General features: G+C 42.6%; 1 protein-coding gene across 1 annotated transcript in view; it reads right to left on the bottom strand.

Annotated features, from left to right (window-relative positions):
* Positions 1–3,878: 3,878 nt before the first annotated feature.
* Positions 3,879–23,013, bottom strand: part of LOC308660956 (unconventional myosin-Ia-like) — a gene marked incomplete at its 5' end in the record, with an annotated part of 49,995 nt that continues 30,860 nt past the window's right edge. Inside the window, 11 exons of the mRNA XM_081315603.1 lie at positions 3,879–4,088; positions 5,297–5,424; positions 9,078–9,230; positions 10,809–10,941; positions 11,039–11,145; positions 13,974–14,108; positions 16,282–16,356; positions 17,415–17,501; positions 19,262–19,330; positions 20,762–20,911; positions 22,774–22,867. Coding sequence (XP_081171729.1) covers positions 3,965–4,088; positions 5,297–5,424; positions 9,078–9,230; positions 10,809–10,941; positions 11,039–11,145; positions 13,974–14,108; positions 16,282–16,356; positions 17,415–17,501; positions 19,262–19,330; positions 20,762–20,911; positions 22,774–22,867 — 1,255 coding nt within the window. The 3' untranslated portion in view covers positions 3,879–3,964. The remainder of the gene's footprint in view (positions 4,089–5,296; positions 5,425–9,077; positions 9,231–10,808; positions 10,942–11,038; positions 11,146–13,973; positions 14,109–16,281; positions 16,357–17,414; positions 17,502–19,261; positions 19,331–20,761; positions 20,912–22,773; positions 22,868–23,013) is intronic.

Here is a 23,013-nt window from a genome sequence, read left to right on the forward strand (position 1 = left end):
TACCACCACAAACCACCACAAACCACAAGCCATAACTCCTCTGGCTCTGGGTCAAGCTCTCACTGGGTTTCTCCTCACTCTGGGCCCATAACCTATCAGAACATGCAGTTTTATTGTGTGAGATAACTCAGGGGTAAATAGAGTAAACAGTGGTCTATATTAAATGGTGATTTATCTTACACAACCTACAATATCATACACCAGGAACAATATACATACACATGCTAATACAGCAGGATCCAACAAAACACAGTTACAGCAGGAAATGTAAGTGAGAGCACACATCTGCGGAGCCTTCCTTTATACAAAGCTCTTAAAGGGACACAGACCCTGCTGAGCTGTTCCCATCATTACTTCATACATCTTGCATTATATCAGCTGGTTAGCTTTTAAATCATAACCTTGACATTACTGGATATAGCCTATTAGCACAGTTAAGCAAAGAACAGGAATAAGCATGCATAGAATGGAGAATCCCATTATTTACGAGCCTTCTCACTAATGACTGCTGTTACTATTAAAGTAAAGGAAGTTGCTCCCATGGACACATCAAAAAAGATAAGAAGGCCCATCTGTCTGATTGGTTAAATTAAAAAACCTGTAACAAACTATTAATTTTAGAAATTATTACTTCAGAGAAATAGTGGAAGCTTGAAACCAACTTCCAGTGTTGGTTGGAAGTTACCGATGGGTCATTCAATAACTGACTGAGTTTAAATATGCTTGAGATAAACCCATGTCCAACTTTTGATTTTAAAAAAACTCTCAAAGGGCAGATTTGATGGACTACTGGGTCTTCTGCCATCAATTTACTGTTTCTATGTTAAAGAATGGTTGAGTTCTGAAGCGTTATTACCCTCAAGACATCAGCTGGTCAGATTTGCACCCTTTGTTCAAGCCTAAATTTGCCTGTCATCTGTTTCCAATGGCACCCTCTTTTGCAAACTGGTCCGAGGTGGTCAAACAGTCCAGGGCCTCCCTGAAAATTCCCTTCATTTTCCAGAGCAGGTTATTAATCTTCTTGAGACAGCACTCTGATGGAACAAATCCATTTAGGGATCATTATGTCCTGCTCGCTGTGGCATGAAGAAGCCGTAGTAACCATTTATGGAGAACATAGCCTTATGATATCATCTTCAACTCACCCCCTGCCTACCTGTAAAGGCAGCTTAAATTTGCATTTTGCTGTTCCATTTTCAATATAGCGTTTTCATTTTCATTGCTTCTCCTATCACACTTTCTTGCTGTACACGTGATCTGCAGGGCTTTGCTGATAACCTTGGAGATGTACAGCCAGGTGCTGAGATGTGCCCAACTCCTATTGGCTCCTTTAGACTGCCATAGGCTTGCCCTATCCCATGTGGCAGCCAGGCACTGTCTTCCAGGGCACTTTGATTTGGTTGCCTAAAAAACCTAGATCCCTGGCTTCTGCAGATGAATTTGCCTTCATAATGTTTGACCAGTTCTCTTTGATACAGGGATTTAGTACACATAGGTACTAAGCAAGAAACCCTGCAGAAATAGCGCCATATAATGGCAAATGGCATTTGGCCCACTTTTTAATTTGAAAAGACAGAGGTGTTTATTGTATGGCGAGCTGATCTCCCTTTTATACAATGGGCTGCCTGGAATAAGAAGGGAAAATCCCAGCATAGTACCGTAGAGAATTTACATGGGTTTGCAAATATGTCGTTTATATCATATCTCTCAAAGTGACTGTTTGGAAAGGCCAGGCATCTTACCAGACTTTTGTAATATGGCTATTTCAACTCCTACAATCCTATTCTCAAGGAGAAGAATTATAACTTTCCTCAGATCAAGATAGTGTCTTGGCTCAGAATTCTGAATCTGAATCTGAAGAAGTTGCTCCATCTGCACCAGGAAGAACCAAGAATCGTGAGACTCAAACACAGGCAGTTATCACATCCTCCAAGTCATTGGCTTTGGCACAGAACAAAGACATTCAATAAGGCTTCTTAACAAATAAGGGTGTGCTTGTCTTAACAAACTTGGTTGCAAGCTTACTTAAGATGTCGCTTTGACCCGGGTTTCTTTGTTTCAAACACCCATCTGATTTCTTGTGTCTGGTATGTCATTGCCTTTGATTCACGTAAGAAACCTAAAACTCTGATTCCCTGGGCAGGCTAGTAAATCTTGCTTGGCTCTCTGAAGTTTGGATTGAATCTTGGCTACTCTTCTACAGGTTCCTGTGAGAAGAAAACTACTCAGGGAAGCTTCAGAAACTCTGACTGATGTACCTTTGGTTTTCTGCTGTTGATCTGCTTAGCCTTGAGTAAATTTGTTACCATGAATAGGAAGGGTGTGCAAGTGCTACAAAACCACTTAAAACAACATGTCGATGTGATGAAATAGTTAAAATATCCCTACTTGACCATTGAACTCACTGAATGACTTTGAATCAATCCCTTTCTTTCAACTCAATTGATTTCACAGGATTATTTTAAGAACAAATCAGGGATGACTCCAAGCATTTCCTAGAACTTCTTGCTGTAGTGGAAAGGCAGGCTATACATGAAAAAGCCAGGCACCCATCAATGCTTTTTGACTAATGCCACATGTGAAATTTGGAGAACATGTCATGGGAATAGCTGATCAGAAAAGAGAAGCAAAGTGTTGCCCCAGCTACTGCTAACCTAGCAGTTTGAAAGCTGGCACATGCACTTAGATAAATAGGTACCAATTTGGTGGGAAGGTAATAGTGTTCTGTGTGTCTTGGCGAATACTGACCACATTGCCACGTAAGTCTCTTTGGACAATGCTGGCTCCCTTAGCTAAGAAACGGAAATAAGCACACAGACCTCTAGAGTTGGACTTGACCAGGCAGGGGAAACCTTTACCTTTACTTACGCACCATTTCACTTTCTAAAACTGTTTATGGTCTATGTAGCCCAGGGCACTGTTGGAAACAATTTATGTTTGCAATTAGGAGCCTTGGTGGAGCAGTGGGTTAATGCCTCCTTAAGTAACACCAACTGCCTGCAATTAGTGCAGGTTCGCATCCCACCAGGCTCAAGGTTGACTCAGCCTTCCATCCTTCCGAGGTAGGTAAAATGAGGACCCAGATTGTTGGGGGCAATAAGCTGACTTTGTAATAATGCCGCTTGGGGGTGTGTGTGAAAGCCCTAATAAGCAGGCATATACATAGAATGAAGGCTACTGCTAAGCTTGTAAGCCGCCCTGAGTCTTCGGAGAAGGGCGGGATATAAATGGAATTAAAATAAAAAAAAAGTGATTTGATTTGCAGTATGCTAGTTTCCAATTCATTTCAAAATTAAAATTAGGGCAGAGACCCAGTGTGACCAAAGAATACATTAATACAGTGGTGGGATTCAGCCAGTTCACACCAGTTTGGCAGAACCGGTAGCTAATTTTTTGTTGCCCAGGCCCAGAATGGACTTCTGAAAGCGGCATCCAGACAGACAACCAGCTGTTCACATATTTGAATCCCACCAGTGCATTAATGAGACTTTGCCACTGCCCTGTTGGAGATCACTGGAGAAAAGCAAAAATAAAAAATAAAAAATTCAAAACGGGGTAGAGATTATTCTGATAGCTTAAAATAAAGTTGTACTCTGTAACCAAATTTAGGCTTTGGATTCTTTGGTGTCTCCAAAGATAGTATATCCCTATTAAGTGGCTTAAATCAAGGCAGAGTTGACATTTCATTTGATTTGTTTGTTTTTAATTGACATTCTCCCCAAATTTTCCACTTAAAGCATCTATAGAAAGAAGCCATTTCTGAAGATATTGATATTACACCTTCTGCAAATGCACTGATTGGCCTTGGAATGTATGCATTTCATGTTGCCCCATGCTGTAAACATTCTGATGAGAAACCTAGAAGGCACCAGTGCCTATAGTGGGTCAAGTCTAAATCATATTCTCAACTCCAGAGTCCCTAAAAGTCCAATGTAGCTGCCTTTGAATCAGCAATAACTTCACTTTAATGGACCAGCACCTCCATCCTATTGCTGCCTTTCTTTCTGAAAACGAGAGCGGTGCCTTGTGTCTCCTCTGTCTTCACAAGTTTGACAGTGATGTTGCTTTGCTTAAACTTTACCAGAAATCTGTAAAAGATCAAATCAAAGGTCAGCTGAACAAAACAATACCATCCTTGTTTGAGCTTTGTTTCACAATTTGTCTGTTGTGTGGAGGCTTCCGTGCCATGTTTAATTAAAAGTTTATATATAAATGTATGAATTACAGCTACAGTATAAGGCAGGCTTAATTTTAGGACTAGAGCCAGTTTGGTTTAATGCTTAAGGCACCAGGTTAGAAACTGGAAAATTGTGAGTTTCTGCCTTGGGCACAAAGCCAGCTGGATGGCCTTGAGCCAGTCACATTCTCTCAGCCCTAAGAGGCAGACAAAGGTAAACTACTTCTGAAATCTTATCATGTAAACCAGGGGTCTTCAAACTTGGCCCTTTTATGGCTTGTGGACTGCAACTCCCAGAATTTCTCAGCCAGGCACGCTGGCTGAGGAATTCTGGGACTTGAAGTCCACAAGTCATAAAAGAGCCAAGTTTGAAGACCCCTGATGTAAACTATGGGTTTCAAAGAAGAGGTGGGGGGGATTAACTCTGCAAATTTATTTAACTCCAATGTAGGTCACTGCTGGACAGTTTGGGAACTGTCCTATCCTTAATAAAGAAGTACCGTACAGTAGTAGGTTTGGAGTGTCAAATGAGATACAATATTCAATAGTCCGTGGGGATGATCAGATTTAGAGTTAAATTTGCAAGCTGTAGAAGCTAAAGCATTTCATCATTTAATTATTAGTTACTTTACTATAATTGGAAAAGAGATGGGAAATGTATAAATTGCTACAGCTAAACGGCCTGAATACAATGCAACAAACCACACAAACTGTAATTAGGGATGTGCAGGCTCCAGATTTACAGGCCATAATATGTAATTTACATACACTTGACATCAACAAATTAGAGTTTGGTGGGAAATTTTATTTGCACCTTCAGATAGCTTCCAACATCAAGGCCTGCTTCCTTAAACCCAGTAGGGCTAAAGGCAGTCCCTTCTTCATTTTCTGAAACACCAGAGCAGAAATAGTCTTTTGAATTGTGGGGGGAGGGGGGAGGAGGAAAGATTTGGCAAAATTGGATCCAAAGTCTCCTTTATCCCATTTGAAGTCAGAGGTCTCAAATGGAGTGACTCACTCTTGGAGGTTTTCCAATACAAGTAAAAAAGAACAAACATCTAAATAAAAGCTCTCATCCAAACCCTTCCCCTTCCCCACCATGGCCAACTCTGTCCTTACTCATCAGCCACTTGGAGTTTCAGTCTTTGCTTTGTAGCCTCCAGCATGGTTTGGTGAAGCCGGGTAACCAGTTCAATCACGTGGTCACTAATAAGGAGGAAGTCCCCTTTCGTGTCAGCTGTGGAAGACTGTAAGAGAAGAGTAGTCACACACACTGGAAATACTTGTTATCTTTCCCCTGACTTGCAAGCTTTAGAACTTAATTTCTTGGTCAGTTCAGCTCACTTTGTTGTAGTGGTTTGTTCGTGAATAATCTGAAACAAAACTCTCTTCTGGCTTACTTCACTTCCTTTGTTCATTTAGGACAGGGGTGTCAAACTCAATTTCATTGAGGGCCGCATCAGCATTGCGGTTGCCCTCAAGGGGCCGGGTGGGTGTGGCCTGGGTGGGCGTGGCCTACTGGGTGGGCGTGGCTAGAGTGCATATGGCCTACTGGGTGGGCGTGGCCAGCTCTACATCGTTCGCATCAAGGGTGCCTATGGGGGCCTGGGCAGGAGTGGGACAGATCTCAGGGTCTCTGGCAGAAGGAGGGTCTCTGGACCAGGGCCAAGGCAGTGGGGGCCGTTCCCTCACTGTTTCCAGGATGGCTTCGTGGGCCACATGAAACCACTTGGTGGGCCAGGTCCGGCCCCCGGGCCTTGTGTTTGACATGTCTGATTTAGGAGGTTGGCATTTTTTAGGACTACACCTCATTCGAAAACCACAAGGCCACAAAGGAACTACACAGGTAGTCCTCAACGTATAGCCACAATTGAGCTCAAAATTTCTGTTACTAAGCAAGACAGTTGTTAAGTGAGTTTTGCCCCATTTTACAACCTTTCTTGCCACAGCTGTTAAGTCAGGGGTGTCAAAGTGACAGCCTGCAGGCTGGATGCGTTGTGCGCAGGCCACACCCACCCCAGCTCTGCAAGGGCAAAAAAAGTCACGATACGTCACGTGACATGATTGAGTTTGACACCCATGTGTTAAGTGAAACACTGCTGTTGCTAAGTTAATAACATGGTTGTGAAGCGAATCTGGCTTCCCCACTGACTTTGCTTGGCAGAGAGTCTCAAAGGGTGATCACATGACACCAGGCCACTGCAACAATCATAAATATGAACCACTTGATCATGTGACCGTGGGGATACTGCAATGGTCGTAAGTGTGAAAAGCAGTCATAAGTCACTCTTTTCAGTGCCATTGTAACTTCGAATAGTCACTAAATGACTGGCTGTAAATCAAGGACTACCTGTAGTCTAGACAAAGTTGGTAAAAAGGGGCAAGGGGCATATGGATAAAGACTCCGAGAATGATACAGACCGTAAGGTTCACAAATGAGATGAGACCAGCATAAAACAAGCAATAGTTAGAGGGAGGAGATCCACAATTTTTAATGTCAAATAGTTCCAAAGCCAGGTGAGGCAAAGCCAATTTTTTTCAAGAAGGAAAATGATGATTGAGGTAAAATGCCAAATATTTACAACCTTGATTATTTCCCTTCCTCTCTTTTGTACTAATACACAACTCAGCTTTGGAAATAAATCCTGTTTATGGAGGAGACAGTGAGATACTAGGCAATTCGGCGATAAATTTCCTAGAAAAAATTGTGATTTAGTTAATTAAAAGCATGCCCTCAATATAGATTCCCCACTCTTTAAAAGCATACCTTAAATACATACTTCCTTGACATGACTATAATTGAGCCTGCAATTTCAGTTGTAAATCATGACAGCTGTAAAGCAGGTCAGCACATGACACCACCAATTTTACCTTTTTTGTGGAGGCCATTAGCCACAGAGCCATGGTGGTGCTGTGGTTAGAATGCAATATTGAGATATTGAAGGCTAATTCTGCCAACTGCCAGAAGTTTGATCTTGACTGGTTCAAGTTTGATTGCATCCCCTTCCCTTCCGGAGAACAGGGCCATGTGCATGGCTGCCAAGCCCATCTCCTCCTCTTCCATCCCCTTGCATGGCCAGCCCCATTCACTGTCCTGGTGGAATCACACCAGTCGTATCCCTGGTCCTCTCATTGGCCTTGTTTCTTTCAGTCATCTCAGATCATCTCTTCATCTTTGACCCAATGCTCACCACGATTTTTCATCCCCACCAAAATTTCCCTGACTCCCCCATTCCCTTGGGCTCCTTTTTGTTTCTTCTGGGAAGCCTTCTCACAGGTCGATAAAATGAGGACTCAGATTGTTGTGGGGGCAATATGCTGATTCTGTAAACCGCTTAGAGAGGGCTGTAAAGCAATGTGAAGCGATATATAAGTCTAAGTGCTATTGCTATTAAGTGAAAGCGACTGTCATAAAATGAACACCACAATCGTTAGGTGAACCCCTTGTCTGCTACGTGGTGTTTTGGTTTTTTTGCTTGAAACTGGATGTAAACATCAGCTTCTGCTAAAAGTATCACAAATTGCAGGCATATGACCCGCCTAGGATGCTGCAAACAGCCAAAAATGCAAGTCGGTTGTTGAATGAGCAAAATGCAGTCATGTGACTGTGGTGTTGGGGGCAAGCACTGGAACTTTGAATCTGGATCATAAGTCCCTTTTTCGGGGTGTGTATTAATTTTGAATGCTCACTAAGTGAGCGACTAGTCATGAGTTGAGGACTACCTGTATATAGTAGGACTACTGCTTAACTTCCCTTCAGTCAGTTGATAGCTTTGTTGATGTACTCCCAGCTTTTTACTCCCTTTGCTTTCAAAAAAGGTATGTTCCTCCAAGCCATTTTTTTAAGAAACTAAGCTGAACATCACATTTAGCTTTTTAAACTCAGGTGGGCTTTTATTTCAACTCTGGCACTGTAAAATATGCTCTTCCCCAAACCCTAAACTTGATGCAACTTCACATCTTGAATGGGGGCAGTTCTGCTATTCCAAAGCAAAATGAAATTGCCAATAGGGAGCTTTCTACGGTATAGGTAATCCTCAAGATACAATCGTGATTGAGCCCCAAAATTGTGTGGCTAAGTGAGACAGTTGTTAAGTGAGTTTTGCCTCATTTTGCAACCTTTCTTCCCACAGCTGTTAAATGAATCACTGCAGTTGATAAGTTGGTAACACGATTGTTAAGTGACTCTGGCCTCCCCACTGAGTTTGATTGTCCGAAGTTTGCAAAAGGTGGTCACATAGCTACAGAACACTGCAACCATCATAAATAGGAGTCAGTTGCCAAGCATCTGAATTTTGATCACATGACCATAGAGATGCTGCAATGGTCGTTAAGTGTGAAAATAGCAATAGCACTTAAACTTATATACGTTTCATAGAGCTTTGCAGCCCTCTCTGAGCAGTTTAGAGAGTCAGCCTATTGCCCCCAACAATCTGGGTCCTCATTTTACCAACCTCAGAAGGGTGGAAGGCTGAGTCAACTTTGAGCCGGTGAGACTCGAACTGCCAAACTGCAGTCAGCTGGCAGTCAGCAGAAGCAGCCTGCAGTACCGCATTCTAACCACTGCGCCACCAGGGCTCAGTGAGTCCTGACAGAGGCCAAGAGATATATATGTGGACAAACTACTGGTAATACCAAATATTATCTTGTTGTCTATCCATAATTTATCATCTTTCATGCCATATACCTAGAACTCGAACTGCCAAACAGCGGTCAGGATCAAACTGCTGACAGTCGGCAGAGTTAGCCTGCAATACTGCATTCTAACTACTGTGCCACCATGGCTCTTGGTGAGTGTCACAGTCATTAGTCACTTTTTTAATGCTGTCTGAACAGCCCAAAATGACTATCTGTCATCTCTTATACCTCCTCTCCCCGCCAAACCCCAATCCCTCCTTACCTCTCTAACGTGTAGAACAAGAAGCCCATCTGAATAGCAACTGACAGAAACACTCTCAACGTCATTCAAGGTGATCACTGTTTTGGGCTGAGCAGCCTTGAGATCAGCCAGGATGATGTGACTCTTTGTGAGAAGGAGTATCCGAGAAGAAGTCTGAAAGGAAGAGAGGAAAAGCTCTTATTTCGTGTACTATATCTGCTTGTCTGAGCTGCAAGTTTAGTTACTCTGTATTTGTAAGGATCTTGGGTTATTTCCCAGCAAGAAAGGAACAATTCTCTGCCATGATTTCCGACATGATTGTTAAACATCTGGCTGATAAAATAGTGGCTCAGACTTTGAAGGGAGCTATTACTGTGTGTTTTAAGATAAGATAAGATAATCTTTATTGTCATTTTACTGTGGGCACAATGGCACACATCAAAAATGAAATTTAGTTGCCCACTCTCAAAAGTGAAACACATACACGACATGCACCTAAAACATACTACATACAACATATGTATAGACCCACACCCCTACACATAAGGTAAAGGTAAAGATTCCCCCGCACATGCGTGCTAGTCGTTTCCGACTCTAGGGGCCGGTGCTCATCTCCGTTTCAAAGCCGAAGAGCCAGCGCTTGTCCGAGGACGTCTCCGTGGTCATGTGGCCGGCATGACTAGACGCCAAAGGCGCACGGAACGCTGTTACCTTCCCATCGTAGTGGTCCCTATTTTCCTACTTGCATTTTGACGTGCTTTCGAACTGCTAGGTTGGCAGAAGCTGGGACGAGTAACAGGCGCTCACTCTGTTACGTGGCACTCGGGATTCGACCCGCCAAACTGCCGACCTTCCGATCGACAAGCTCAGATAACAATAAAATATTAAATACTGTCCATCTTGAATATATAATGGAAGGAGGAAGCCTGAGAGTTCACAAGGTTAATGCTGTATGGAATGAAACTATGGTTGAATCTGGATGTTCTGCTGCGGATACCACGAAGCCTCCTCCCAGAAGGTAACAAGGAAAACAGGTCGTGAAGAGGATGTGTCATGTCCCAGATAATCTTACGGACCCTGCTCAAGCAACACTTCTGTGCTATGTCCTGGATGGAGGGGAGGGAACTGCCAATGATCTTTTCGGCCATCCTCACCACTCTCTGCACCGCCTTCCTGTCTGAAGCAGTGATGCTTCCAAACCAGACTCATGCAATGGGATGAACCTAATTCTTAAATTAACCATTATTTCCACATGCATTATATATTGCCCCATAAACCTTGCGTGACATGCTATGCAACTCAAAAACATCCCCTCCTCTTCTCCAAAGGCTTCTGCTAGATACACATGACCTACGGTAGATAAATATAGAATCTTCCCAAAGCACCTAACAGAGTGCCAAAATAATGTTTGCAAATGTCCTGAAAGGACTCCCTGATAAGAACTTTCTCATAGATGGGACTCTAGCGGCTGTATTTTATTTTAGCCCCCAGTGATAGCAGCCACAAGTTAAGAAAAAGAGGAGGTGGAGGAAAAATAGTTTTAGCCACAAGGAAGCCCATTCTGAGAATTATTATTTTGATCATCGAGTGTGAAATCTCCAAAATGTTATTGCATACGTGCTTCAAAATATTTGCTCGTTCCAGGATCACAATAAGCAGAACTCTTCCCTTTACAGGAGCAATGTGTGAGAAACTGGGCATGTTCTTGCTGCAGTTCCTTGCAAGCCAAAGCAGGTTAATTAGAGGTCCCACCTTTCCATCACCTCGGTTGACTTTCTTCACATAGTCGGCCATCACTAGCTTGTCATTGGCCGTGGTTTGGAGCTTACGATATTTGGGGTTCTCCTTCAACCCAAGGTATTCCCCCCGGAAAGGCTGGGGGAGGCTGAAAAACATAAAATCTGGATTGTAATTTGTGCTATTTTGGGGGGAGGTCAAGGCCTCTTGACCTGGGGTGGTGTAGTTTCACGTTTTGAACTCACCTCTTAGGATACAAACTTTTCTTCCCCTTAAAAAGCTCACTGGCACACAGCTTGTCCTGCAAGGCTTCTTTATTCTTTGGGGGCAGCTGATCTCGATACTTCTTACACTGTACCAGAAAGGCATGGAGCAACAAGGGTGAGGGACAAAATGCAACATTCCTTCTTATAAAATACAGAGACACCCCCCCGCCGCCCCCAAAAGAAAACCCCTTAAAGTGGTTTGGGAACAAAGATATATATTCAGCTCAGTTACCTTTACACATGCGTGTGCACAGTCAGACACAAGGTTTCAAAATTTTGGCACCTGACAACTACAGCAGTATTCAGGGTCTTGAGGAAATGGGAGGGGGAGAGTTTTCAACATCTGCCTCCACAATGGGAGCAGTAAGGAAAGGAATGCAGCTGACCAGAATAGACTGCTCCAGTCCAGTAATAAAGAGAACTCTGCTTCATTGTAATATTAAAAATTATTTGGATTATTTGGACCCTTACCAATCGGGTTTCAGGCCCGGGTACAGCACGGAGACGGCATTGGTCGCTCTGGTGAATGATCTCTGGAGGGCTCGGGATAGGGGATATTCCTCTGTCCTAGTCCTATTAGACCTCTCGGCGGCTTTCGATACCATCGACCATGGTATCTTGCTGCGGCGTCTCAGGGGATTGGGAGTGGGAGGCACAGTTCTTCAGTGGTTCTCCTCCTATCTCCTGGGACGCTCGCAGTCGGTGTTGGCAGGGGGGCAGAGATCGGCCCCTAGGTCTCTCGTTTGTGGAGTTCCTCAGGGGTCGGTTCTCTCGCCTCTCCTGTTCAACATCTACATGAAACCGCTGGGTGAGATCATTCGTGGTTTTGGAGTTGGGTATCATCAATACGCCGATGATACCCAACTTTTCATTTCGACCCCAAACCATCCCAGTGATGCCCTCGCTGTGATGTCCCGTTGCCTGGAGGCGGTTCGGGTCTGGATGGGGAGGAACAGACTTCAACTCAACCCTGACAAGACTGAGTGGCTGTACATTCCGGCATCCCGGGACATTCAAAATGTTCCATCGCTTTCTATGGTGGGTGAGCTCTTACCCCCCGTGGATAGGGCTCGCAACTTGGGAGTCCTCCTAGATTCACGACTTACCCTGGAAGACCATATAGTGGCCGTGACTAGGGGGGCTTTCGCCCAGGTTCGCCTGGTGCGCCAGTTGCGGCCCTACCTGGACCGGGATGCCCTGTGTACGGTCACTCATGCGCTCGTGACCTCTCGCCTAGACTATTGTAATGCTCTCTACATGGGGCTTCCCTTGAAGACCACTCGGAGGCTCCAACTGGTACAGAATGCGGCCGCGAGAGTTGTCTTGGGAGTTTCCCGGTACTCCCATGTTACACCTTTGCTCCGCGAGCTGCATTGGTTACCAGTTGTCTTCCGGGTGAGGTTCAAGGTCTTGGTTATGATCTTTAAGTCCTTACATGGCATGGGTCCGGGATACCTTGAGGACCACCTGCTGCCGGCGTCTACTCCCCTCCGCCCTGTGCGTGCCCACAGAGAGGGCCTCCTCAGGGTGCCTCCGGTCAGGGAATGTCGACTGGTGGCCCCCAGGGGGAGGGCCTTCTCTGTGGGTGCTCCGGCATTATGGAACCAACTGCCGGTTGAGCTCCGGATGGCATCGGACCTCCGATCCTTCCGTCGCGGGTTGAAAACCCATTTGTTTGAGTTAGCTGGTCTGGCCTGATGGGGAATATGGGTTTTTTAATTGGTTTTTTATTATTCAATCATTGCTGTATTTTAATTGGGCATGGTTTAATTCTTTTTTAATTTTTGTATAGCTATTTATATATGCCCTGTGAACCGCCCTGAGTCCCTAGGGAGAAGGGCGGTATAGAAATCAAATAAATGAAATGAAATGAAATGAAAAAAACAACCCACCCCTCAATGTATTACAATGCAGGAAACACATTACACGCCAAGAATATTACAGATGAGACAAAGCTTGTACGCAAGTGCTAGATTTAGGAGTTTGTGTTAACCAATGAATGATTTCTCTGGTACAATTTTCCTTGTTTTGAGAAGGCATAAAAGTTAGGTGGAAACAATACTCAATACGCCTCTTGAAACTATGAGGTACCCTCTTGGCTCCTGTGCAGAAATAAAGAGCATTTAAATTGCCTTTCTTGACTCAATGTGTCTTTTGGCTGTCGCAGGCTGAGATGAACAAATCAGCCAGGCATTCTGGCTAACAGTTTTTCTGGTGGAGCCAGCCACCAGGCCATCTGATTGCCCTTCACAACAGTGCCAGCACGTGGGTAGTAAGACCCAGTTGAGGTGTGGCCTGAACTTTTTGTGTTCAGTGTGCCTTGATGCTGTGGGGGATGGAAGGGAGTTAATGGTGCCATTTGCTTTGCCTCAAAGAAGGGAACAGGAAGGGGAAAATCAATTCCACTTATGCCCCGCATCGCAGGACATTGGTGAGTAAGAAATCCTTCTTTTTTTACTACAATAGTAGAAATTGCTCCTTGCACAATTGAATCTTCAGTAATATGGATGAAATAAATCTGTGCAGAAATAGAAGGCTTTTTAAACATCTTCCCAGACAATTGCACACTGGATTGAACAAATCAGCCAGGCATTCTGGCTAACGACACAGAATTCTGTTTGACAGCTGACATGAGAAGATCCTTGATCAAGGGATTAATTAGATAAACACAGCTTAAGCTCATTCCAAGCAATGTGAGAAAATGCCTCTGTGTGGCTATTCTTTATCTTCACAGAAAGATAAAGTGAGGGAGAAGCACTTTCAGATTTGCAAAAGGCTCTTACTAGTGTTCTGATAAAAGTAGATTTAAACACCTAAACGATATACATGGTCTACTCTACCAGGCTGATACATGCCAACAAGGCATTTAGATTGAAAGAGCAATGAATAGAAAGAGTCAAAATTGGTGCCTCACCCTCCAGTGGTGGAATATTTTCTTCAGTTCTTGGTTGGTATTTGTGAGAAATTTGTATGGTGATGGGGGCCAAGTGTTGTTGGTCACCGACATGGAAGGAAGATTGTCCTTCAGGCCCAAGAAGAATTTTTGTACCTATAAGCAGAACAGAAGCAGAAACTGTGAGACCTGTGTTAGAAGGTAGTCCTTGACTTACAGCAGTTCATTTAGTGACCATTCAAAGTTACAACCGGCACTGAAAAAAATGTGACTTATGACCATTTTTCACAGTTACAAGAACCCTTGCAGCAACCCCACAATCATGTGGTTAAAACTGCAATGCTTGGTTCACATTTATGACCGTTGCTTTGTCCCAAGGTGATATGATCACCTTTTGCAACCTTCCAACAAGCAAAGTCAATGGGGAGGCCATGTTCACTTAACAACTGAATCACTAACTTATTAACTGCAGTGATTCGCTTAACAACTGCGGCAAGATAGGTCGTAACATGGGGTAAAAACAGTGGTGGGGATTCAGTCGGTTGCAACCTTCCAACAAGCAAAGTCAATGGGGAGGCCATGTTCACTTAACAGCTGAGTCACTAACTTATTAACTGCAGTGATTCGCTTAACAACTGCGGCAAGATAGGTCGTAACATGGGGTAAAAACAGTGGTGGCATTCAGTCGGTTCGCACCACTTCAGCAGAACTGGTAGCTAATTTTTTGTTGCCCAGGCCCAGAACGGACTTCCAGAAGCGGCGTTCACACAGAAAACTGGTTTGTTCACAGATTTGAATCCCACCACTGGGCAAACCTCAGTGAACAAATGTCTCGTTTAACAACAGAAATGTTGGGCTCAATTGTGGTCGCACATCAAGGACTATCTGTACATGTATATTCTGATGACATAAAGTTTATAAACAATTCAACCCTGCTATTGAACCTGAACTGAAAGAAGCTGCCTACATAGCTTCCTTCTAGCATCTTGCATTACAGCATGCAATGTATCTCCAGCCCTTAGCCAAGAAGCAGCTACTGCTTGTTTATGCTGCTTTGTTCCCGAACTTGACTGTTCTGGGGCTGTGAGGATACAGTTCTGGGGCTGTGTGCAAACCATGACAAGATCTGCTTCTTAGGTTTAAGCATATATGCCAAAATTGCTCCTTCCCTTTAAACTAGGCAACCTGCAATCAGCCATCTGTGTCTTGTTGGGAGCTTTTCAAGTTGCAGTACATTAAGTACTACTAGTAAAAGTGAATGAGTCTTCATGGGTTCTTTTAGGTACCTGGACCTGCTTTCAGCAAACAATCCCTGAGTTTGCAAAACAAGATAAATGTAACTAAGATGGCTTGTGAGAAAGAATAACTGTGCACATGCAGGTACTTTCAATGATATTATTTAACCATTTGAATTTGGTAACTCAAAATGGTAGCAGTTCATAAAGGTTAGGTCAGTGCCTTTTTACCATGCCTGTACATTCCAAAGACCGAATCTCCTAAGTTTTTATCCTGAGTTGTATAGACTGTTCCCTGACTAAGTGCTGGAGTTACAACTTGTTCATATATGGGAAACTATATACATGCAGCTATGTCAAGACCTACATCCTCTTATAAAGGCAAAAGTTACTATTCCAGATCAATGATGGCGAACCTATGAGTATTAAGGTTGCCACACCATTCTCTGGTGTCATGCCAGCATACATCAACAACTAACATAAATCATTACCAGAAGCACACCCTATTCTTACTCAATTTTTGGAAGCCCTGGAGGTTGCATGGGGATGGGATAAATTCTTGTACAGCCGCAAAACCCTCTGGAAGCCAGTTGAGAATGGGGTATGGTTTCCTGGTGTTTTGTTTTTTTTAAACACTGCGGAGGCTACTTAAGAGCATTCTGCAAAGCTGCTTTGTGCGATCCAGAGCAGCCTTGAATAGGACCTGTCACCCAAAAGCGAAACACGGGTTGAAGGTAAGAAACATGTGGTACATCCCAGAGGGTGCTGGGCCATAGAGACAATCATGCTGTTCCCCAAGACCCAAACACCTTGGGGAATGGTGTGAGATGTTCTTTTTGAGTGGCAGCAGTGGTGTTAGGACTGATGTTGTGGACCGAGTTTCGACCGGCCTCAATGCTGCTGCCAAGGACCGCTGTTCAGACTGGCCTAGATCTTTTGTTTGGGAGTGGGGGTGACAACAGGAGAGGCAAAGTAGGCATTTTCCTAATTTTTGATACACTGAACCCAAAAGGTTCTAGGTATTCAATTCCTTAGTTAAAGTTCGATAGACTTTTTTTGCTAGTTATTTTCCACTTTGAAGTCATTCCACTTACCAGTCTTCGGTAAACAAAATTGGCAATGCGTTCAGAAGCCCCAGTACGGAAATATTTCTTATACTCCTTCCTTATCTGTGAGGAGGAAAAATACATTTTGGCAACATGTTATAGGAATACTATGGACAAACTTTTTATTCATGATGTTATCTGCTCTCAGATTTTTATCTGCTAAGATTTATTTTTGGGTAATGCACGAGATAGTAAATCTGTGACTTGGTACACAAAGCATAAAAGTTCAGTACTGAACAATTGGTTCTTCCTTATGGCTCTTGTTATAATATTTACAAGTGTTGTTCTCATTTTTATTTTTAAAGCTATGTTCCTGCACAGCTGCAAAGTTGTGAAAGTCGTTACCTAATCGCCTTGTTTCCATTCTCTGGGTCATTGTGGGATTTCTACTATATAGGTAGTCCTCAATTTACAACCACAATTGGGACCAGAATGTCTGTTGCTAAGTGATGCAGTCATGTGAGTTGTCCCTGACAATTACACAACTATAGAATGCTGCAAACTTTTTAAGTACATGCCTGTCTGTCACCAAGTGTCCAAATTTTGATCACACGACTGCAAGGATGTTGTAACGGTCATAAGTACAAAGACTGGTTGTTAGTCACTTTTTTCAGCACCATTGTAATGAATGGTTGTTAAACGAATGGTTATAACTTGAGGACTACATGAATATGTGAGGTGATGGGAAAAAAGATAGGATCTCTAAAGAAAAGAGTACACTCCACAAGAAGAAAACAGGGATAACTATTAATCCGCACCGAACCAATATAAATATATGTGGATGTCACTTTTGCCTCTGGGAAAAAGGTTTTGTGAATGTGGAAGCGACTTTTCTTGCAAAGTGGTATCTTTTAATGTACCACATAGATTCCCATAAGGGGAGAAATTTTTGGGAAAGTCAATTGGTACTCATTTTACACGAAAGGTGATGTTCAGGATAGCGGTATTACAAAGGCAGGAGTTAACTCTAACTCATTCAGATTCTTCTGTATTCAGTAAAGAAGAGTAGCTTCGGTTTTACGCTGAACATCCTGGGAACAGAGCATCAAAGCAGTGGTATTATTATGGGAAGGCTCATCATGGCCACTGCGCTTAGATCTAGGCATGTTCTCCAAACATACCTGATAACCTTTCCAGTAAGCAGAAATGGTGGTGGCAGCCTGAACACGGCATTTCTTTTCCCTTAACTCTCGCAGGAGTTTACGAGACTGTAGAGGAAGGGAAAGGATAGATAAGAAACCCAGAGGAGCCCATAGAAAAAGGGAGAGAGTGAGCAGACTCCATTTTCATAATTTGCCTTGAGGCTGTTGTTATAGTAATCAGTCTCTAAGGTGCCACCGGACTCCTTGTTGTGCAAAGGGTGGCACAGTAGAACTGTCAACCAGAGATTTAAATTAAAATTAACTTTAAAAGCCAGAGCTCTACTTTTATTCCAAAGGCCCCGAAAAGAAAAAGAAAGGGGGTTGCAAACAGCTTTTCTTCCTAACCTAACTGATAGATTTTGTTCATTAACAATGTCAACTTGCACATCCTTCAGTATTTCAGAAGGAGACTTTTCATAATGCACAGCCTTCAATCGGAAGGGAGCTGGAAGGGATCTTAGAGGTCTACTAGTCCGACCTCCTGCTCAAGCAGGAGACCCTATACTATTTGAGACAGGTGGCTGTCTCTTCTTAAGAACCTCCAGTGATGGATCACCCACAACTTTTGAAGGCAAAGCTGTTTCACTGGTTAATTGTTCTCACTGTTGGGAAGTTTCTCCTTAATTACAGATTGTTTTTCTCCTTGATTAGTTTCCATCTGTCATTTTTTGTCTTGCCTTCAGGTCCTTTGGAGAATAGGTTGACCCCCTCTTCTTTGTGGCAGCCCCTCAAATACTGGAATTATCACTGCTATCATGTCACCCCTAGTCCTTCTTTTCTCTAGACAAGCCATACCCAATTCCTGCAACCATTCTTCACATTAATTAAATTGACATAATGAAACCTAATATGTTTAATTAAGTTAATTTAATCTGTAAAAATTAAATAATTTTTAATATTAAATAATAAGAGCCTTGGTGGAGCAGTGGGCTAATGCCTCCTTAAGTAACACCAGCTGCCTGCAATTATGCAGGTTCGCATCCCACCAGGCTCAAGGTTGACGCAGCCTTCCATCCTTCCGAGGTAAGTAAAATGAGGACCCAGATTGTTGGGGGCAATAGGCTGACTCTGTAATAATGCCGCTTGGGGGGGGGCGCGAAAACCCTAATAAGCAGGCATATACATAGAATGAAGGCTATTGCTAAGCACATTGATTTGTGCTTTAAGTTGTAAGCCGCCCTGAGTCTTCGGAGAAGGATGGGATATAAATGGGATTAAATATATACATATATATATATATTGTATATTATTAAAACATGTCTAATAAAACATTATATATATATATATATATATATATATATATATATATATATATATATATATATATATATATATATATATATATATGTATATATATATATATAATAGATATTTATTGATTGAAAATAAATAGTGAATTAGCTGGCACACAGGGTAACATATGATAAGAGCCTTCTCCATTATGGAGCAAACTACATCCTTGAGATGGGACATTTGCAAGTATAGCATTATGTGATATAAACTGTATTGCCACTTCATCTGAATTCACCTAAAGATGTATACAGGAGCAACTAAGCATTATAGACAGGGCTTTTTCCCCCACAAAAAAGCAGTGGGATATCGGAAGACTGTTGTATATTGACTATGCTGAAAAGAACAGAATACTATGAATGCACATCTTCAAAGATTTTGTTCTGTAATGGTTGAACATGAAAGAAGATGAATAAAGGTAAATTTAGGAACACACCTCCGATTTCTTAATTACAAGAAGTTACAAGGTTTAACTTTGCACTGAATCCAGAATCTTTAAATGCCTGGCTAGATATCCATTGCACACAATTCCTCACCTTCCAACTTCGGACGCAGGCCTGGAGAAGAATAGCTGATGTTTTCATTTTTAAATATTTCTTCCTTTCCTGCAAAATAAAATGTCTACTTTACTAGAGAGATACAGTAACAGATAGTAGGCAAACCACTTTTTGTTTGATCTGCACGCATAGCAGCCACAGCTATTGTGTACATCAAGGTTTACTGAGTTTTATTCTGCCAGAAGTTCTATCCCACGTCGGTGTGATTGTCAGTCTATGAATATTATGTGGCTACTGAATCCTTTCCCCCCTAGCCTTGAGGACCCATCAGGGTTGTACAAGAAGTGCAATTTCATATGGTTTTTTCAACATGAAAAGGAAGAGGAAAAGCACGCACTATATTTATATCTATATCAGTAAGGGACGCGGTGGCTCAGTGGGTTAGGACGCTGAGCTTGTCGATCAGAAGGTCGGCAGTTTGGCGGGTCGAATCCTGAGTGAGCACCTGTTACTCGTCCCAGCTTCTGCCAATCTAGCAGTTCGAAACCACATAAAAATGCAAGTAGAAAAATAGGGACCACTATGGTGGGAAGGTAACAGCGTTCCGTGCACCTTTGGTGTCTAGTCATGCCGGCCACATGACCACGGAGACATCCTCGGACAAGTGCTGGCTCTTCGGCTTTGAAACGGAGATGAGCACCGGCCCCTAGAGTCGGAAACGACTAGCACGCATGTGCGGGGGAATGTTTACCTTTACCTATATCTTCAGTACATATGATATCATACCATTGTAGTCCAGTTCCTGAAATTAATCACATTAACAGCCCCTAAAATGTTGCCCTTTCCTGTTCTGTCCCCATGCTACACTAGGAGTTGGATGCATATTCTCCATATCTTGCCACCAAAGAAACCTGGGCTGCTTTCAGCAGAAGGAAAATTCTAATAGAGATACACATCCAAGAAAGTACTATGCAGTTGGATGGATCTGGCGATGGTCCTTATGGGAACAGGCTAGACAAAGACTTAAAGCTGAGCTGCCATAGAGACCTTTGCAAAACTAGAATAACAGAATAACAGAGTTGGAAGGGACCTTGGAGGTCTTCTAGTCCAACCCCCTGCTCAGGCAGGAAACCCTATACCATTTCAGACAAATGGTTGTCTAATCTCTTCTTAAAAACTTCCAGTGGTGGAGCATTCACAGCTTCTGGAGGCAAATTGTTGATTCATTGTTCCAATTGTCAGGAAATTTCTTCTTAGTTCTAGTTTCCTTCTCTCCGTGGTTAGTTTCCATCCGTTGCTTCTTGTCCTGCCTTCAGGCACTTTGGAGAACAGCTTGACTAGTGCTATCATGTCACCCACTAGTCCTTCTTTACATTAAATTAGACATACACAGTTCCACCAACTGTTCTTTATATGTTTTAGTCTCCAGTCCCCTAATCATCTTTGTTGCTCTTCTCTGCACTCTCTGCACAAAATCAGTAGAGTTTGCTTGTCAAAAGTAGCTAAACATATACAACTCTGAGTCTGTTTGTTTCTTACTCTTTGGCCCCGGAACCAAGCAGAAATGAGCATCTGGCTCCTGCGCATCTCTTGGTAATGCTTACGACACCGCCATGCTCGAAAAGTTGCTTGGATTAAGGCAGCCAATTCCTGTACTCGCTGCTGGCGTCTCCTCTCCAAATCAAAAAGCTGTAAAGAAGGTTGGAAAGTCACCAAGATGGACTAAGGTTTGAGTACAGGTAGCATTCTACAGGTAGTCCTTGACTCACAACCACAACTGGGACCAGAACGTCTGTTGCTAAGCAATGTGGTCACTAAGTGAGTTGTGCCCAATTTTAGGATTATATTTGACATGGAATAATAATAATAATAATAATAATAATAATAATAATAATAATAATAATAATAATAATAATAATAATAATAATAATAATAATAATAATAATATCATCATCTTACATTTTAAGGAGATACCTGGTTGATACCTAGGATGCTGGCAGCAACCCATGTCAACCAATAGTGTCAGTCAATTTGAGTGTTCAGTTGACTGAGGTTCATGTTTAATGAATAAAAGTTTTATTATAATAATAATAATTTGAAAGGGACCTTGGAGGTCATCTAGTCCAACCCCCTTGTTCTAACTGCCAGGAAGTTTCTCCTTAGTTCTAGGTTGCTTCTCTCCTTGATTAATTTCCATCCATTGCTTCTTGTCCTGCCTTGGGGCACTTTGGAGATGATCTAAACTGTTAATATGATCACTGGTCATATTAACAGTTTGACTCACATCATAGCAGCAAGACGAGGAACTGAAGTTGAATTCACAGAACTGAAATCAAACCACAATAAAAAAAAACTGCAGGTGGTCCTCTACGTACGACCACAATTGAGCCCAAACTTCATGCTGCTAAGTGAAACATTTGTTAGCTGAGTTTTGCCCCCTTTTTCTCGTCACAGTTGTTAAGCGAATCATTGCAGTTGTTAAGTTAGTAACATTGTTGTAAAGTGAATCTGGCTTCCCCATTGACTTGGCTTGACAGAAGGCCACAAAAGGTAATCACATGACCCCCGGGGACATTGCAAGTGTCATAAATATGAGTCAGCTGCCACATGTCCAACATTTGATCACGTGATCATGGGGATGCTGCAATGGTCCTAAGTGTGAAAATCAGTCATCAGCCACTTTTTTCAGTGATGTTGTAATGGTCACTAATTAAATTGTTGTAATATCGCTTTCAACACCTTCATGCAGTTTTCTTGGCATGGCCCAGAAGGGATTTGCCACTGCTTTCTTATGAAATGCTTTTTTTAATTTCTTGCCTAGGGTTTCTTGATGGTTCCAAACTATCCTGTCTGATCCTGCTTATTGCTCTAGATAAGTCAAGGTTGATGAGGTGTTGCCACTCTTTTAAGTAGTTCTGTTCCTTAGTTCTGGTTTAGTTAATGTAAACTTTGGAAAACTATAAGGAACTGGAAGAGCAGTGGGAAGGCTTTGCCTTTTTATTTTTATTTTAGTAAGGGATCGATAACGCTCAGCAGGAAGAAATGATATACTTCAGATTTATTCGTATCGCACTACATAAATACGAGCAGTGGCTCTAAGCGGTAATTATTGTTGCAGTGCTTGGCAGGGTTGGCAATATTTTGTACGCTATTTCAGCACTTCTTTCCAAAGTCACTTGTTTAAATTGCTCTTTCTTGTTCTCCGTATGTAATTAAACTGCGAAATCTGGCTGAGCACGTCATATTATCATGAGCAAATCTTTCACTGTATAATCAATACACCAGTGGAGTCAAAAGAAAGAGGAAGCAACAGCGGCAATCAAAAAGAGTATGGTATCACTGAAGTGGGAGAATGTAAAGGAAAAAAATGGATTAGCTTGCACAGGCACATTTTTATGAGGCATTAAAATCCCCGCTTTCAACTAGAAAATTCAAAGTGAGGAATATCCCGCATAGTCCTACAAACAAAATCTTCTTTCCCTTTCACTCTTAATTAGCATAGCCATCTTGCTCCCTTCGGCTTCCATTGATCTGAAGTACCATTAGCTCACCGTGGATGGGGTTCGGATGAAAATCTTGGTGTGTCCGTATGCCAGTTCTTTGGGATCAATGCACAAGCTGTTCAAGACTCTTTGAACACCATCCCTGTACCAGGAAAGAGAAGAGATCAAATATTGCTTGAGTAGGCAAATAAGTGCTGTGGTCACTGGTTATAAAACAGTGGGATGGCCACAGTTCCTACGCCAAACATCAAGCAGTATTGGTTATGCCACCACCAACCAAATTCCCCA

The sequence above is a fragment of the Vipera berus genome, assembly GCF_964194415.1.
Source record: "Vipera berus genome assembly, chromosome: 2".
Lineage (NCBI taxonomy): Eukaryota > Metazoa > Chordata > Lepidosauria > Squamata > Viperidae > Vipera > Vipera berus.